Source organism: Macrobrachium rosenbergii, chromosome 51 (assembly GCF_040412425.1).
Source record: "Macrobrachium rosenbergii isolate ZJJX-2024 chromosome 51, ASM4041242v1, whole genome shotgun sequence".
In the NCBI taxonomy this organism is placed as follows: Eukaryota; Metazoa; Arthropoda; class Malacostraca; order Decapoda; family Palaemonidae; genus Macrobrachium; species Macrobrachium rosenbergii.
In genome coordinates this window covers 52,760,739-52,779,458 of record NC_089791.1, presented here as the reverse complement: position 1 = coordinate 52,779,458, position 18,720 = coordinate 52,760,739, and the positions used below count along the sequence as shown (strand labels likewise).

Here is an 18,720-nt window from a genome sequence, read left to right as displayed (position 1 = left end):
CAAGGTCAGTTTATGACATTCACACTAAAAGAAACTTGTTGAGTCTTGAGGAAACCGCGAGCATTGCACTGCTGGACGTTTTATCACTTAAACTCAGAAGTATTCTAGGGAAGGTTAGTTAATTCCTTTGAAAAATGTCACTTGCAGATTAAAAGGAAACCTGAGATGAATTATGAATAAGCTGTTTTATTTTTCGGATACATATATACATATATATATATATATATATATATATATATATATATATATATATATATATATATATATATACTTGTACGTATATATAGCCTAATATATGTACGAGTATATATATACCTATTTCACTTAACCTTGGGGATGACTTACCCCCGAGGGGTATCGTAATTGATAAGTACACCTGCCCGGCCAAGATTGTAACCAAGGGAAGATACATTTATCAATTATAATTCCCTTTGATGTGAGCTGTTCCCAATGTAAAGTAGTTTCGATATTAAAAGATTCTGGTGTCTAATATATATATATATATATATATATATATATATATATATATATATAATATATATATATATATATATATATATATAAAGATAAAATCCACGAAGGAAAACGGAAACACTGGAGTGCTGGGAGGCCTTTCGACGATATGTCCTAAGTAAAGGACATAATGTCGAAAAGGCCCTGCAGCACTCGTGTTTCAGTTCCTTCTGGATTTTATCTTTATTTATATATTCATCACATTCTATATTTTCGTGATTCAGTGATTATATATATATATATATATATATATATATATATATATATATATATATATATATATATATATATATATATATATATATATATATATATATATATATATATATATATATATATAAAAAAGTCCACAAAATGATGGACGAAAATTATAAGCTTTGTATTTATTTTTACAAATAAATTTCACATACTGTATACATACATACATATATATATATGTATATATACTGTATATATATATATGATTACATTTTATCCCTTGAGGTCAGTGGAACGGGATCCCCCCGCGCCTTTGTCGAGCACAAACTCTAAGAAAACTAGTGGAAAGGGAAAAAATATCTGTGTTTAATATCTTGACGGATACAATCAACTGCGACGACAAAACCTAGACCAGTTCATCAGCCAAATATAGCATTATTATGACCATCTTCACAAAGAGGGTCAGCTAGTTTTCACCTGCTCCGTGAGGTCATGGCTGTGACCTCTTATGGAAGGATTTCGCCTCGCTGACATTAACATCAGAAAAGTTTACTGTACAGTAGGAATGTGTAATAAGTTTTGAACAAGACTCTCTCTCTCTCTCTCTCTCTCTCTCTCTCTCTCTCTCTCTCTCTCTCTCTCTCTCTCGTAGACACGCATGTTAATTAGGAAATGCATATTATTAGTTACGGATAGTAAGGAATACAAGATAAAAACCTTATTGTCACTAGCACATGAGTATAACGATGCCAAAAAATATAATTATATACATAGTCTTAGACCTAATTATGGTTAGAAATGTATATATATATATATATATATATATATATATATATATATATATATATATATATATATATATATATATATATTATCATATATATATATATATATATATATATATATATATACATTTCATATATATATTTATATATAATTATGTGTACATAAATATATATGTAAATATATATGTATATTTATGTATATTTATATATATATATATATATATATATATATATATATATATATATATATATATATATATATAAATGGATAAATGGAACAGAATTCATGGGCATGTTGTACAGTGTGGCGTGCCAAGAGAAACCGAGCAGCAGTGAAAATTTAATGCTACGTGTCCTCCTCCCCCACCCCTCCCCTCCCCTGGCATGCAACTACGTAATATGTCACTCCTTGACTTGACTTCTTTCTTTTCGCACAAAGAAATCCCTTGCCATCTTTGACACTGTGGAAGTTGCTGATGTTCCCGAGATGCAGAGAGAAAGTTTCTTTATATCTTTCTGAGACAGGGACAGCAACTTGCTTTTTTGTTCACTTTCGTACGGAGTTGAAACAAGTTTTGCCTTCATATTCTGGTATTTCCTTTTCACGTCTGCGTGGTTTAGAAAGCGAAAATCTTTCACACTCCCTGTTTCTGTTCTGGTTTTCCTAATCACTTTTATAAAAACAAAAGAGGAACTAATATATTTTTCTTTATATTTGCTGTCTCATTGTCTCTTAGAAAATGTTTGTTAGTTTTAGTTTTAATGCTATCACCACATAGAAGGGGAAACAGTTCCCTATTCCATATATTTTCAGTATCTAATCGTTTTTTAGAAGCCAACTTTATGAAGCTAATTTTTTTTCAAGCTATTCAATATGCATCTGGTACAAGTGAAAGTAATACGTATTTTGTCGTCTACCTAATCTGTAGGCAAATATATTAGGAGGTAATTTCTATCAAGCTATTTGTTTTTTAAATACTGTGAATCGTAGCCAAAGTATTTATGAATGATTAATCAAGCCATTACAGCTGATCATTTCTGTTCCCTGATTTTTTATTAGACGAAGATGATCATATGCCGTATTTTTAAACCGTTTGTCGTAACAAGTCTTAGCTCTAAAGGCCACTTGCTTTAAATCAAGATGAATGTAGTTCCCAGACACCAAATAAATCTTCTTACTGTCAGTGATTAAAAAAAATAAAAGAGAAATGATGCACGTGTAACGTGTTTTACATCAGATATATGAAGCTGTTTTCTTATTTAAATTTTGGATATTTTATATACCCGGTACTTATATTATGGGCATGTGGGCACTAGCATGTTTGTTTTTGCAGAAATATTAGCATTTAAAATTAGCTGGGTGAATGGGCGCACTCCGTTAAAAAAGTACTTTTTTTTACCTAAGTAGCGAATTATGTACTAGTAGTTAGACGGCTGTGGTAGTTGTATTCTGAGTTAAAAAAGGGGGCTTGGAGCCAACAACCTCATCCCAAACGCCAGAGGCACACACACACGCACACACACACCCATATATATATCTTATATGTGAGTGTGTATGTATACATATACATACATACGTCTATTTATATGCGTGTTTGTGTGTACGTATGTGTACGGAATATGAGCGTTTTACTTGTTGGCGGAAATTAATTGGTTCGATAAAGGTCAAAGCGTTGCCACTTCCTGCACAGATCTGGTTTATATGAGCCTTGGTTTCTTCATGCCTTTTTTTTAAAGTTCAGTTTTATACACCCGGTTACTTCTACTTTTTAAAGTGCTTTTTTATATTCTGTTTTACTTCAACTTTTTAAAGTTTTTTTTTTACTTCAACTTTTTAAAGTGTTTTTATCATCCAGGTGACCTCAGACTTTTTTTTCACAAAAGTTCTTATTATATTTGTTACCTCAACTGTTATTTTCTTGGTTGCTTGAAGTGTTTTAAATTGGCTTTTGTCTTCTTGCTCGATTCTTTGAAGATCTTAAAACAATTTTGAATCTTATATAATTGTTTTACTTTTGAAAGCGATTCTATTTTCTTATTTAGCCTAAGAATTTAATTAGTTTTATTATCTTTCTTTGCTCATTTAGGTTTTTTCAGGCTACGGACCTTCAGATATTAAAGCATATTTTATATTTTACTTGGTTCTTCCACGTTTTTAAAGGGTTTTCACTTTACTTGGCTGCCTGATTTTTCACAGTTTTACCCAACAAAAGGGAAAAGTGCGTGTTCACTGTACCATTAAATGCCCAAGAGACAAAATTGTAAATATTCTAATCCTTCAGTGTCCATGTTGCAGTTTAGGATTGCGGATCTTTAAATAATATATATTTGATATACTGTGACACATAACCTCATTCAAGCTGTATAATGATAGTCTTTTTATCAACGAGCTTTGAAAATGTCTGGTCCGGTTAGTAGCCTGGTCGACTAATAGGGGGTTATTTTAGACAGAAAAACAAGGGCATTAGTCGATCTCACATTCATCTGTCAACTGCTGAATCATGGATGAACGTTCTCTGCAGAGAAGGCTCCTGGGTAGGATATAATCCCCCAGACACACATGATATACTTCTCTGTCTTCCGCACGCACTGACACGCAAAATCACACGTGTATTTGTCTGCAACAAGCTTATTATTCAAACAAATAATTTAATCAACTTCAACTTTTTTCCTATCATTTGCACTCAACGTATACACTTTCACTTCCATAAAAGAGAGTTGGTTCAACAGTCCTCTCATATTTTCCCATTTTGGTTTCCATAGTCACTCCAAATCTCTTCCTGTTGCTTTGTTTAACACAATCTCTAACGCGTCTCTTGTATCATCCGTTATATTTACCCCAAAAGAACTTTTGCGAATCAGGCTTTTTCCATTTTACACCTTTAATACCAACATTCATTCCTCGAACTTATCATTTCTTGTTTCCATTTGCCCTTGGCTCATGCTTCATTTTCATACATTTCTTACATATGCATATATATATATATATATATATATATATATATATATATATATATATACATATATATATATATATATATATATAATAATATATATATGTGTGTGTGTGTGTGTGTGTGTCTGTGTGCGTTTGTGTGTATACTTTGTTATATTATATATACACAACAATAGTAATATAAAATTTCCCCGCAACACTCCAGCAAGACAAAAGCGGACCTCGAAATGCATGTACTTAGCATGTCCAGCTTTCAGCGCTTTCTACTCTCAGAGATGATTTTCCCCTTGGTCCAAGGGACGAGATGACCATCAAACGTCTGCTGGATAAATTATTCCCTCATTAAGGTTATATTTACTTATTTAGAGATATGTTCTCTTTGTATTAAGATCATACATATTTTCGCAGTCTAAAATGCCCAATAATATATTTCCGTGTCAGGGGGCAGTTACAGTGGGGTTAAAAAGTTAACAGTGATTCTTTCTTGCAGGAGGCATAGTTTATGAAATTATCTATTTTTATCTGTCTATGTATATATATATATATATATATATATATATATATATATATATATATATATATATATATACACGCTTTTTATATATACGCGTGTATGTGTGTCTGAGTGTAGAAGAGGATGCGCTCTCTCTCTCCTCTCTCTCTCTCTCTCTCTCTCTCTCTCTCTTTCTCTCTCTCTCTCTCTTTCTACTCTCTCTCTCTCCCTGTATATATATATATATATATATATATATATATATATATATATATATATATATATATATATATATATATATATAGAGAGAGAAGAGAGAGAAGAGAGAGAAAGAGAGAGAGAAGAGAGAAGATGATATCAAATATAAAAAACTGTCATAATCATCCAGTATGACATGCATATGCAAATCCACAGATCTTCGGTCGCATCATGAAACTAGATCACGATATAATCTAGAAAGTTTCACGAGCTACATTCAGGACAGGCTGTATATTCCGATGTACATCACAGAATCACTAAAGGAATCTCTAATTGTTACGACTGCCTCGACCTGGCCTTAAATCCGGGGTCACAGAAACCAGATTTCGTGTCCTGGATGGACACTACCTTTGTTGGTCCCTACTTGGGGCAAACGAGATTAGATATTTTTTACAACTGGCCGACAGGTGACTGACCCTGTATTACCAAAAGTCCATCTCTTTGGGATTTGATCTTTGTTGTAATTGCTGCTCATTGACCAACGTCCTAGTTGGCAAAAGGTCATCCTAATCAAATGACAAGTGCCTTTATCAACAGCCCAGTTTCGAAAATGGGTGAGGTTGTCTGTGTTTAATGTGTGCAACTCGCCATCTTTAATATTTTTCATTTTACATCGTGACCTGAGTCTTACTTTTGATAAGCGTTATTCTGTTGATTCTCAGTATTTTTGTTAGCCTCATGGCCATTTCCACCCTGGCTGCAATCCACTAATTTTGATTGACTACCAGGGTACCTAATTCACTTTTTATTTCAGAAGAAGAACCATAGATTTTAGCCTCCACACCCAAAGTTTGAACTCGGGTTTTCTCTCTAGTGAGGCCAATGTTTTAACCTCAAAACTACAATGTCCACAGCCTGTGTATATACGCGTATACTTATCATGTATACCTAATACAATTTTTCTGCCGAGAGCGACCAGATTTGCTGAACAGCAGCACCAATATGCAGTAAATGTGCCTCGCTGTCGAACTTCTCAGTTCCAGAGGTCCTTTATTCCTCACACCGTTGTACTGTGGAACAGTCTCCCGAAGGATGTTGTGCAATTGGAACCTCACAAGTTTAAGGGAAGATGCAATGCATTACTACCCTAAAACAATTCTCCTTGTCTCCTTTTAGTTACTGGCATTTTTATCTCTTTATTTTTTATTTGTTAATTTATTGTTTCTTTCCTAATAACTGATCTCTTCTTTCTGCTTTTCTTATTACCTTCTGCTACTTTCAAATGAACACCATATTCTGTGGAAGCTAATAATAATAATAATAATAATAATAATAATAATAATAATAATAATAATAATAATAATAATAATAATAATAATAATAATGATAATAATAATAATGAGCCGTTGTAACCTAGCGCCTTGACGCAACAATCTATGTTAATCCTCCACTCAGAATGAATTTGGTTTGCTCTTCTAAATATTACTTTAATTACACGTTTATTCATTACATTGCTACAGGTCGACTGGCTTGGTTACTGGTCCTGCTGGTAGCGCCCCTTGACTTCCAGTGGACAAGGGCTCACCCGGTAGGCGAACCTCAACTGGATGAAGCATCCGACGTCCTTCCTTCGTCAGGGCCTTCCAGTATCGATACCCCGTCGTACGATTACATCCCCTTAGAGGGAGAGGCTGGTAATGTATCTTAAATTTCCTTTACATCTTAAATTTACTTTGTAGCTAAAATTTCGTTTGTATTTCTTGTAGTCTTTGATTTGCAAAGAATAGACAGCAGTAACACATGGAAAGGATAAGAAAATACCTAACTGGTATGTCGCTTTTTTTTCGTTTTTTGTTTTTTTGACATGCGCACTTCACTTCCTTATCTCCTGAAGGTTTGTTTCCTCTTTCTGCTATACCTCTATGCGCTCATGCCCTTGGCTCTACGGCCTCATTTTGACCAATTGCTACTTGTGACACTCTTTTCCATGTCAGTGTTCTTTGCCACAACTCAGACAGCATTAATTAATGTCACTTTTAGTACTAATATCATTAGCTGCATGAACACTTTCATTTTCAATCCCTTTAATCCTGATATCTCTTGAGTATGAGTACCTTTATTTTCAACCCCTTTAATCCTTATATCTTTTATTACCTGTATGAATGCTTTCATTTTCAACCCCTTCAGTCCTGATATCTCCTATTATCTGTATGAAAACTTTAATTGTTAACCTTTTCAATCCTGATATCTCTTATTGTCTGTATGAATACCTTCATTTTCCACCTCTTTAATCTTGATATCTCATTATCTGCAAAAAAAAACTTTAATTTTGAACCTCAACATTCACCTTGCAGATTACGAACTTTATCCAGACCTCCTGCAGCCAAATGACACCGGCGCCGTCGATTCCAGGGGCGGGAACGAATTCTTGGAAATGGACCCTAACATGTTAGGGGACGTCTTGGAATTTTTGGAAGTCGAGTCCCTTGATCAGTATGACCCGGCCCTCGAGAACCCGGGAGGTCTGCAGGTGATGACCCAAGGTGGTGACCACCTCAAGGTCACCAGAGGTCAAGACGGTGAGTACTTTATTATAGTTTCTTGCATTTGAGCAAAGAAAAAATTAATTTTAGGTTTTAATTTCAAGTATTAGGACAAGTTTACTTAATTCTTTAATAGGTAGTTGTCAACAATAGCCCAAATTTTTTAGGATTTTTGTTGCTTTTATATAGTAATTTATTTCATGTATTTGCCAACTTATTACAAAAAAATCAGGTTAGTAGTAACTCATCATTAGGAAGATATAATCTTCTGAGGGTCATTAATTGATGCAATTGAAGCAAGCCCCATATTCTATCTCCCTTTCGACTGCTTTCCAATTATTTATCTTTTTTTCACATCTAGAATTGCAATAAACTCATCCACTTTCACAGAGAAGACCCAACTGGCTGCCTCCCGCAGGGGGCAGTGCCGTCATTACACCTCACGCGTTGCACTGTAGGCATTACTTAAGGCTCTTTGCAGCGTCCCTTCGGCCCCCAGCTGCAACCATTTCATTCCTTTTACTGTACCTCCATTCTTATTCTCTTTCTTCCATCTTGGTATCCACCCTCTCCTAACAATTGTCTCAAAGTACAACCGCGATGTTTTCCTCCTGTTACGCCTTTCCAACTTTTTTACTGTCAATTTCCGTTTCAGTTCTGAATGACCTCATAGGTCCCAGTGCTTGGCCTTTGGCCTAAGTTCTATATTCCTTCCTTCCAACTAGGTGCTTAAAGTCTCGTTTCAACTTTTCAGGCAGCATCAGTATCAATGGATCCGTGGTTGATGGCGTGATGAGCTTACCAGATGGAACAGAAATTTACACCCTGGAAAGATTCTTAGCAGAACATCGTCATCTCATGGACGAAGCCTTCAGGCATTTGGCAACACAGTCCAAATCCCTTGAGCAGAACAATGGCAGGAATTTCGGTAAAAAAAAATTAAATATATAAATATCATATATCTTTTATTTATGCCGGTTCATTACTGCGTTACCTGAATAAACTATTTTTTTGTAATTTTACTGCAAAAGCTCACTTTTACCTCATATTGATAATATTCACTGGGTTCTGTTCTATTATGCTGTTGTCATTAGTTAAGAAAACTCATTGTCTTCTATAACAGAAATATGTATTTCTCAAGATTTATAATTTAGGAATTCATTAGCTAAGCTTTCTCTAAATCCCAATTACACAATCTCCATATCGTGTTAACTTTCGTGGTGTTATCAGTGACACAGCCTAAGAATTCATTACTATCTTTTCAGTAACCAAACCACAACCAAAGGGCACTGAAGGCATTGAAGCCGAGGAGAAACTCGAGGTGCTTGATCAGATTTCCAGACCAGCATCCCCAGATGTCGAGACGCCAATGCTTTTCTCCGTATCAGTGAGTGAAGTTACCGAAATATCGACGAGAACTTCCCCACCTGAGATGACTGTCCAGAAGAGTATTCATGCTCAAACTGTTACAGAGGTTCCAAATGAAGCTTTGTCCCCAGAGGGACACATGAACTTGGAAACAAACCAAACAGATTTCTCAGCTGACCGGTTTCCTGATGATGAGGTCTATCATGAAGAGCTAGGGCCCGATTACCTAGCTTATGAGGACACGGTCCATGGTGAGGAGTTTCCAGAAGCTACAACACAAAATGATGGTATTTCAGATTACCCATTATATGAAGATGCGTTTTATAGTGAAGCAGTTACGGAAGGAGCACTGAAAGGACAGGAGATTCCAGAATATCCGGTCCCTGAAGAAGCAGATTATGAAGATGTGGTCACCGATGAAACTATTTCTCATAGTACTGCAGTATCTGAAGGAAATGTGAGCACAAAGGTGCCTGTTGTTGAAGTATTAATTCAAGAAAGTCACCTTGAAGTCGTACCTGTGACACAGTTGCCTCTAGAAACTGAGTCTCATCAGCCAGAGGTTTTAACTGAAGATGTGAAACGAGAAGGTAAGGAAATAGTTTCAGAGACTGATCTTAATCAGATAAGCGTAAGCGGAGACAAAGTAGAAAAGATCAATGTTTTGGAAGATGTAACTGAAATCGTTCCCATCCCAACAACCATGCCAGTTCTGGAAAGTGATCTGAATGAGGAAGATTTGGTTCCAGTTACGGAGCCTGTCAGAATACATGCCTTAGTACCAGTGCCAGTATTGAACGAAGAAGAACCAGCTCCTTTTACAGAAGGTGAAGAAGAAAGTATCACAACAGTTTCAGAAACAGATCCGACTGACATTGATTCGCCAGTCACAGAATATTTCTTTGAAGCAGAAGACCCTCTTCCAGTTACAGAACTCGGCCCTTTCCCAAGTAAAGTTGCCCTTAAACACGAAGAACAATCACATGCCAACCAGACCTCTGTGGTGCAAGCAGACCAAGAGCCTGCAGTTACATCAGGTCAAGAAATTCTTGATGACACTCAATTTGGAGGAGACATTTTATCTGAAGCTTCCATAGACTCTCCTGTACAGATTGAGCATCCTCATTTCACCGCTTTGATTCTCAATGCTCCAACAGAGCAAACACGATTGCCAAACTCACTGCTTACATCTGAGCTTGTCAAGGATGATGGGGTTTCTAAACTTACATTACCTCGGCACACTGACACTCAGACATCTGAAGGAATTCTAGGTAAGTTCAAACTTGTAGTTAAAATATTCCTTCAGCTTTAGCTGTGCTCATGTATCTGAATTACCTTGGTGTTTTAGTGATTGTTTCCAAATCTTTGATTTGTAAAACTATTAAAGTGAGGGCCAACTGCTCAGTGATGCCATTTTACTTTTGCTAACTGAATGCACATAACTGAATTTCAGGAAAATGTTTTTGTTGTGTATAACCATTTTACTGTCATGCAGACATTTAGAATTATGAATCCAATTCCCAGATAATTTTCACAGGATTGAGGCTGAAAAACTGAAACACTAGCCTTTATCTTTAAGTCCAAACCTTACTTGTAAGTTTATATGCGCTTGAAAATCCTTCATTTTCCTTTACCATAAATTGATAGTACTGTACATTAACAAGAAAGAATAAACTATTAATAAAGCAATATGAAATTTTGGAATATTCACTAATAGTTGCAGTTATCTCTTAACATCCTACACGTTTCCCTTAGGAGGTTAGTGGTGTCGATGCACCTCATGCGGTTCACTGTAGGTATGTTCTTTGCAGCATCCCTTCGGACCCTAGCTGCAACCCCTTTCATTCCTTTTGCTGTACGTCCGTTCATATTCTCTTCCATCTTACTTTGCACCTTCTCCTAACAGTTGTTCCATAGTGCAACTGCGAGGTTTTATTCCTGTTACACCTTTAAAACCTTTTTTACTCTCAATTTCCCTCTTAGCACTGAATGATGTTATAGGTCCCAGTGCTTGGCCTTTGACCTAAGTTTTATATTCCATTCCATTCCAGCAGATGTTGCATCTGAAGACCAAGAGAACTCGACCTTCATTGTCCCAGCCATCCCACCAGTCGTCAGCGAGATGGACATTCTCCCCATCGTCGATGTGTGGGGATTCTCTTTGCTTGAGCAGGAGAACGATACGAAGATTAATCTGGAAGTTATTAGAGGTAAGTCCTTGATCTGTGGCCACTTTTTTCAACACTCACACTGTCCAAGTCAGTAATTCTTGGTTTATGAAATCTGCCATGGCTTCTTTCACTTTGCTACGAAACTTCAGGACTTTCATTCTGACTAATAATCTAAACATCCGTAAGGAGGAAGGCCCATTTTACACAGCCAATGCAGTCCATGAGGCTACTGTTTATTCAGTAGCCCAAAACTATTACTCAAAAACCATCTCGATATCTAAGACTTTTAAATGTGAAGTGATTCAAACATTCTTAGCCAGTGTTGGCGATTCACCCCATCCCTGATATCAGTTAATTTCTAATGCGTATTCTCTTTCAGTTTCTCAGGATTCAAATGACCCATTTTTGGCTCGTACCATATCTATGATGTGTTGCAAGTTTCAGTATGTCCCTTTCCTTTTACAGCACCCAAGACCATTCTGACGCCAGAGTTCCACGAATTCGTCAATGTTGTCCCTCAAGATAGTTGGCATCCATTGTACGCTAGCACCCCTGAGAGCAAAACCCTTCGGAAGGAGTTTGTCATGGATTATTTGTTAGAAGAACCTATTTTACCCCAGGATCAAAGGATTGCTTCCCCAGAGGGCCTCAGTGTGTCAAACATTGGTGGAAAGGAGCTCTCCTTCAAGAGAGATAGCGAAGGTAAGATTATTATGATTAGGTATTTAAATCAAATAACTAGGTCCTATTACTGAATTTCTCAGAACGTAAAATATAGTTTAATGTCCCAGAGATATATATATATATATATATATATATATATATATATATATATATATATATATATATATATATATATATATATATATTATATATATATATAATATATATATATATATATATAGGATATATATATAGGATAACATAACATACTAGGAAAAGCTAGGCTTATTGTTCCTCACCTTAAGAGTAGTATGGACCCCCCACAAGTATGAAATGGTCTTCAGGCCATTTGAAACTCTGAAACAAACCGCATGGCAAACGGACTTTATAATGTTCTAGAGCAAATACATTAATCTTAGCTGGACATTGAAGCCAAGATTGTTCTAACTTGTGCTTAATTTTACCATTAACATAGACAATTAATACCTTTATCAATTGTCCTGGTTAAAAAAATTCACATGCCGGAACGGTCCATTTTACAGGCTATTTCAGCATAAACGGTATCCCAGTCTTGGACTTCAGCATCTTGAGTGATGGTACTGTAACCTATACTCTAGCTACGTTCCTCTTCGATCACCGGGCGCTTGTGAAAGAGGCTCTTCTAAGACACAGCCGTGTGAAGCTTCCTGACCTTACTACTGATGCCCCTGGTGAGTTATCTCCTGCTCTGGTTAGTTCCATCTTGAGTTCATATGAAAAGTATCTCATTAAGTGTTGGCTTAATACCTTAGATTTCAAATAGTATTAGACATGCCTTCCTTATGCTTTACTACTCATACTTAGTATCATAAGTCATGTTAAAAGATGGTATTAAGATGGGTGACTTACTTTACTCTTTGCTAAACTTTGTAACTATGTGTGTTTTATTTGTGATTTATGATAATTGTTTTTAAACCATTTTTATTGGGAAATATGAAGCCTGTTATGAACTAACTATGACGTTTTATGAGAGCATAATCATGAGCTCTTAGTATGTGCTGCTAGCTTGTCAGTGATCAGAATATGATAGCAATTCTTTAAATGAAATGATGATAATTTGTTCTATTTTTCCTACAACTGTAAAAAGTACAAATCAATTCAAAATGTTTTTCAGTGTACATGCTTGGATCTTATTTTCTGTTTTTCAATGTAGGTCCACCTCTTGACATTGTGGATGTCCCTGAGGTGCTTCCGATCGAACCAACTGTCCAAGCAGTGACAGAAACGTTGTCCACTGGGGTTCTTCCTCCTTCTGAAGAATTCCCTGTAACTGAGGCTATTGGGAGTAGTCCCATAAGTGTTCCAGAAATCCAACCTTCTCTGGTGAATGAATCCTCTTTGCTTGACACAGGGGATCATGTTGAACCTACAGATCAAGGCGTTACAGGAACTGAAGAATTGCCAGGTTAGTTGATATCTGGTAATTTTAAATGATTGATATTTCTTACAGTATTTAAATCAATAGACGAGAAGGGTGTGTTTGGTTAAACTCATACTTTAAGAGGCTGCCATGTCCTGCTGAGGATTTATTTATGCACAAAGTTCGTGTAAAACAGTTTGATTAAGATTAATATTTGTTTCATTCATCTCCTTGTTGTTGAGGCATCCATCCACGTCAGACAGTAACTGATGTCCCATGTTTTGAGCTGCAGTTCTCTTTCCAAAGGAATCTGTTGAAGAACCAGCGCATTTTTCAAGGACGTCCTGCGAGAAACATTATTTTTCTGTAAGATGCACTTCGCAGACATCTTGTGCAAGTCCGCTTATGGCAAATATGCCAAGACTTTTAACTATTAGGGTTTCATTGCAGGGTATTAAATTGTACTTTAAGCTCACTTACATCCTCATAAAAGTACAGGATTATAGATTTGGCAAAACATATCCCCACCTGGTAATTGCTTTAATTCCTAAATTTCAGCCCCTCCAACTGCCCAGCCTCAAGATGACTTAAGTGAGGATAGTTACTTGATACAAAAAACTCTACCAGTGGTGCCAGAGACTGTTATCATGGGCAGGCATTCTTCACTGTTACAATTTTGGCAGCTTTCCTTAGAAGATCAAGAGAGGCTGTCAGTACCTGTTAATGAAGTTGGTAAGTGTCCTCATTATACTCGTTTTTTTTTCTTTTTACGGAATTGTTAAATTTAAGTATTCACCAAAGAGATTTTCCATCTGTGGTAAGAGAAAGGAAGATATATGGTATTTACGAATCCTTTGGTCTGTAACTCAACATACCTAGCTGTGTCGAGGTTACAATATCCTTGGAAGAAAAACTCATATGAAGTAAACCTCACTATTTATTGTAATGCAGCTTGACTCTTCTTGAATTAATGGTACTTGTTCAGTGGAACAACAAGTAAGAAAACAACCAGTAAGCAACATGTAAGGTGTAGGAAACTCTTTTTGACTGCTAAATTAATTTTAATTTAAGGAACTGTAAATATTACTGCGTTTTTACGAATCAAGTACAGCAATCATTTAGACTTCTTTCCACAGCAAAGAGATGATTTGAATGCAGGCTGTTATATGGTAGAAGTATGATAAATGTTTTAAATAGCACTGCTCCCATTAATCCTCTTTGTTATTTCTTGTGACACAGTTCATAACTTTAATTATTTGGAATGAATCTTACCTGCTGTTCTGTTAGAATTATCTTATTTCTTCGCGCCGTTAGGTGTGAAGATATAAGCTAACTTTAACAGTAGGTAAGTATCCAGATAATTAGGTTTATCATAAAATTTTTAATTATTTAAGATGTACAGGTATAGAAAGTGACAATGATCCTATCTTCTAGTTCCAAAGACTTTGCTGATCGCTGATGTAACTTTAACAGTATAGGCAAGCGTCCAAGTAATTCATTTTATCATTGAATTTTCATTATTTAAGATGTACAGGCATAGAAACTAACAGTGATCCTTTCTCCTAGTTCCAAAGACCTTGTTGAACCCTGATATCCTCGTAGTGGAAAGTCTGGTTCCTGAGGGCTTTGAACACCCTCTGCTCTCAAACAAGACAGAGAACGAAGCCCTGAGAACAGAGATAGTTCTAGACTATCTCATTCCTCAGTCTGTAAACCTACAAGACCTAAAAACGGCACCAGCTGGAGGACTCCACGTGACCAATTTCAATGGGAAGGATCTTGTCTTTGAGGGGAAGTTTGGAAGTGGTAAGTTTTGGCTGAAAATACAACCTATAATATGACTATTCTCCTTATATTTTGTACTTTACTTATATATGTATCGATTTATATATTAATGTGTTAATCTATTTTTTCCTTTCTGATAACTGACCTCTTTCTGTATATCCTATTACCTTCTGTTACTTCCCTCAAATGAACACCATATTCTTTGGAAGCTTGGATTTCAAGTCAATAGCCCTTTTGGGGTTGTTACATATGAACAGGGTTCTTCTTGTTCTGAATAATACTAATAATAATAATAATAATAATAGTAATAATAATAATAATAATAATAATAATAATAATAATAATAATAATAATAATAATAATAATAATAACTTTCAAGAAAAGATATGTACCAATTTGAATGAGATTTGAAGCGACCTATGTAGATGCTTAATTCTTAACTAGAATTACCAGCTAGATCTCCGTGCAGTGTATTGTTTGTCATGATTACAGTGTTTTGACAAATTCCTGAAGTAGGTTCATTCTCCATAATCATAAGAGTTGCTAAACGATTAACAATGAAAATGTCATTGAATATCTGGTATGTAATATAAACAACTGGACTACCTTTGGTTTTGAGATTACATCATAATCTCAAATAGTGTAAGTTACTTGCATTGTTTGGAGATATCCTGCTCTTCCTGCTCTGATACTAAACGTTTATCAGTGTTTACAGATTTTACTATGTTCTGTTTCACTGGCATATTTCTACTATAGTTTTTAGTTCAACTTTCTAAGCAGCTAATGAGGTAAATTTCAGATGGCAGTCAGAAAAAATATAGAAATCATTGAAAGAAGAAAAACACAGGTTTGCTGACATGGTGAAGTTATACAAGATATGGAAATCACATAAAGTTATTAACAGCACAAAGGTTTGCTGACATGGCATACTACTTGTAACGTTGCAGGTCAGAGTCGATTAACTGTGAACGGCGTCGACGTGACCAAAATCGTGACTTTGGCGGATGGAACTCATGTATTCGAGTTGACAGACTTGCTCTTCGACCACAGGCAACGTATTTCGGAATTGACCCGCCGAGATCAGGAGAAATCCAATCGCCAGGGTTTACCAGGTAATTTTTTTTATTTAATGTAACTTACGTTAAATTATCTTTCTGCGTAGTAGTGCTAGTGTGCTGAAATTACACTAGGATTTACCAGGTAATTCTTTTATTTATTTATTGCAACTGGCCGTGAATTATCCTTCTGCGTAATGGTGCTAGTGTGCTGTAATTAATCTATCTTTTACTGCAAAGTCCTTCTTTTATTTCTGGATTAAATAGACTTCTTGAATTCTATTATATATGCTTTGACGAATGTAATTATACTGTTTTAATGCAAAGTCTTTTTTTTATTTCTGGAGTAGATATACTTCTTGAATTCTATTAATTAATGTGTAATTTGACGATTGTAATTATACTGTTTTAACGCAGTCTTTTTTTTCATTTCTGGATTAAATATACTTCTAGAACTTTGTTAATTAATGTATGTTTTGATTATATACATAGTTAGATTCAGAAACTGCATGTGTTCACAGAAATTAGCCAGTCACTTTTGTAGTGTAGGAAAAAAAATAATTTGGAAGAATACACATTAGGATAAGCATAATTCTTTCCCGTGATTGTCTCTGGAGGGGTTCAGTGCCGTCAGTGTGCCTCACGCGGTGCACTGTAGGCATTACTGAAGGTTCTTTGCAGCGTTCCTTCGGCCCCTAGCTGCAACCCCTTTCATTCTTTTTACCGTAACTCCATTCATATATTCCTTTTCTTCCAGCTTACTTTCCAGCGCTGAATGACTTCATAGGTCCCTGAGCTTGGGCTGTGACCTAAATTTTACATTCCAATTCCAATTTATCAAGACTGCGTTTCAGTCAAATGTAAATAAATGCTTTTGAAAAATGGCTACAGATTAATACAGTGTTGCTTGAATTAACTTTTTTTTTTGTACTCCAGAACCCACTGTGACTGATGATGATGGGCTTCAAGAGCCAGGGTTATCTGTGCCCCCAATCCCATTACCTGCTGCCATCAACCCAACGGCATCCCAGACTCACCTGTGGGCTTACAATCAGTTCTACCAGGACAAATACCGTCATGTGGAGGATGCGAGACGTTAGTATAGTCATGGTTTTCATATTCACACGTTGGTTTGTTACAGGCTTAGTGCTGTGGAAGTCATATTTTAATATTCATTTTTTGTTTCTATGTATTTTTCATTCTGTCTTTCAGCTTAATGTCTACGTGAAATTTCCGTGTACGGTATTCTTATAACTTGGCTAACTATGTAGTGTATTTTTTGTTCCTATGTATGTTTCATTCTTTTTTTTCAGTGTAACGTTTACATAATATTTCCTTACACATTATTCGTATAACTCGGTACAAACTAAGTACTTTATTTTTTGTTCTTATGTACTTTCATTTTGTGTTTCAGCATATTGTTGACGTATTATTTCCTTACACAGTATTTTTTATAGCTTAGTACAAACTATGAACTTTATTTTTTGTTCCTATGTATTTTTCATTCTTTTTTTCAGTAATATTTACATAATATTTCCGTATATTCTTATAACCTGGCACAAACTATGTGCTGTACATATAAGATTATCAACCCATTCACTTTAAGAATGTCTAAATTTTTGCATAATCTACAGCATAGGGAAAATCACCTGTCCTTACTACATAAATGTAGTCGATGTATCTTAGGTTCCAGATTCCCATGAACGAAAACATCTTCATAGATTATTCTTCTGTTGAAATCTACCATTTATATCTAATTGCTATTAAGAGTTTTTCTTAACAGAATAAGAGGTGATTACATATTTATTCTAAAATACCAATTCCTATTAAACAGAATAAGAGGTGATTATATATTTACAAAAAAATTCTTAAAGTGAAAAAATAGAATACTGTATACATATTTATCCAAAAATTCTTATTAAAAAAAATAGAATATACAAAATTGGTTAATTAGAGTACTGTATCTCAGTTCAAAGTGGGTAAATAAGACTGGATAGGAATCTTAATGGAAGGGAAAATGAGACTTGTTGAGCTTCCGGATGCCTCAGTTATCTTGAGGAAATTTGATGGCTTTTGTAATCTTTTTCTTTTCTTATTTTCATTTATTATATTGACATAGGGGCATTTTATTATGGCAAAGGCATAGCTTTTTTGGCCTGGTCTCAGAAAACGTATTTATAATATGAATAATGATGATTATTATAATAACAACAAAGGTAAGGTTGCGATAAAGAAAGCACTTGATTTAGACGTATCACGTGTTGCGCAATTGGAACCTCAAAAATTCAAGCGAAGATGCAACGCATTATTATTACCCTAACACAGATCTTGTACTTTTCATGATTTATTTACATTAACATATGTTTATTTATTAATTTAACTTTTTTTCTAATAAATGATCTCTTCTTTCTGTAATTCCTATTATCTTTTGTAACTTCTTTTATATAACACCATATTCTGTAGGAGATTGAATTTCAAGTCAGTAGGCTCTGCAGACCTCTTCCATATAAATAGGGTTCATTTCCCGAATAATAATAATAATAATAAGGGATGTACTTCTCTACCATTAATTTACATCAGAAGTGTAAAAATT

The 18,720-nt window shown here is 35.2% G+C and overlaps 1 protein-coding gene across 4 annotated transcripts in view; it reads left to right on the top strand.

The window, feature by feature from the left end:
* Positions 1-18,720, top strand: part of LOC136833407 (uncharacterized) — a 68,849-nt gene that overhangs the window by 29,954 nt on the left and 20,175 nt on the right. For 2 of the 4 annotated variants that reach the window (XM_067095514.1, XM_067095513.1), the window contains exons 2-13: positions 6,664-6,837; positions 7,498-7,722; positions 8,441-8,614; positions 8,952-10,325; positions 11,109-11,264; positions 11,691-11,927; positions 12,431-12,598; positions 13,081-13,332; positions 13,846-14,019; positions 14,854-15,093; positions 16,020-16,184; positions 17,064-17,222. In XM_067095514.1, coding sequence (XP_066951615.1) covers positions 6,664-6,837; positions 7,498-7,722; positions 8,441-8,614; positions 8,952-10,325; positions 11,109-11,264; positions 11,691-11,927; positions 12,431-12,598; positions 13,081-13,332; positions 13,846-14,019; positions 14,854-15,093; positions 16,020-16,184; positions 17,064-17,222 — 3,498 coding nt within the window. Of the gene's footprint in view, positions 1-6,663; positions 6,838-7,497; positions 7,723-8,440; positions 8,615-8,951; positions 10,326-11,105; positions 11,265-11,690; positions 11,928-12,430; positions 12,599-13,080; positions 13,333-13,845; positions 14,020-14,853; positions 15,094-16,019; positions 16,185-17,063; positions 17,223-18,720 lie in introns of all 4 variants that reach the window. The other 2 variants (XM_067095511.1, XM_067095510.1) reach the window with 1 other exon arrangement.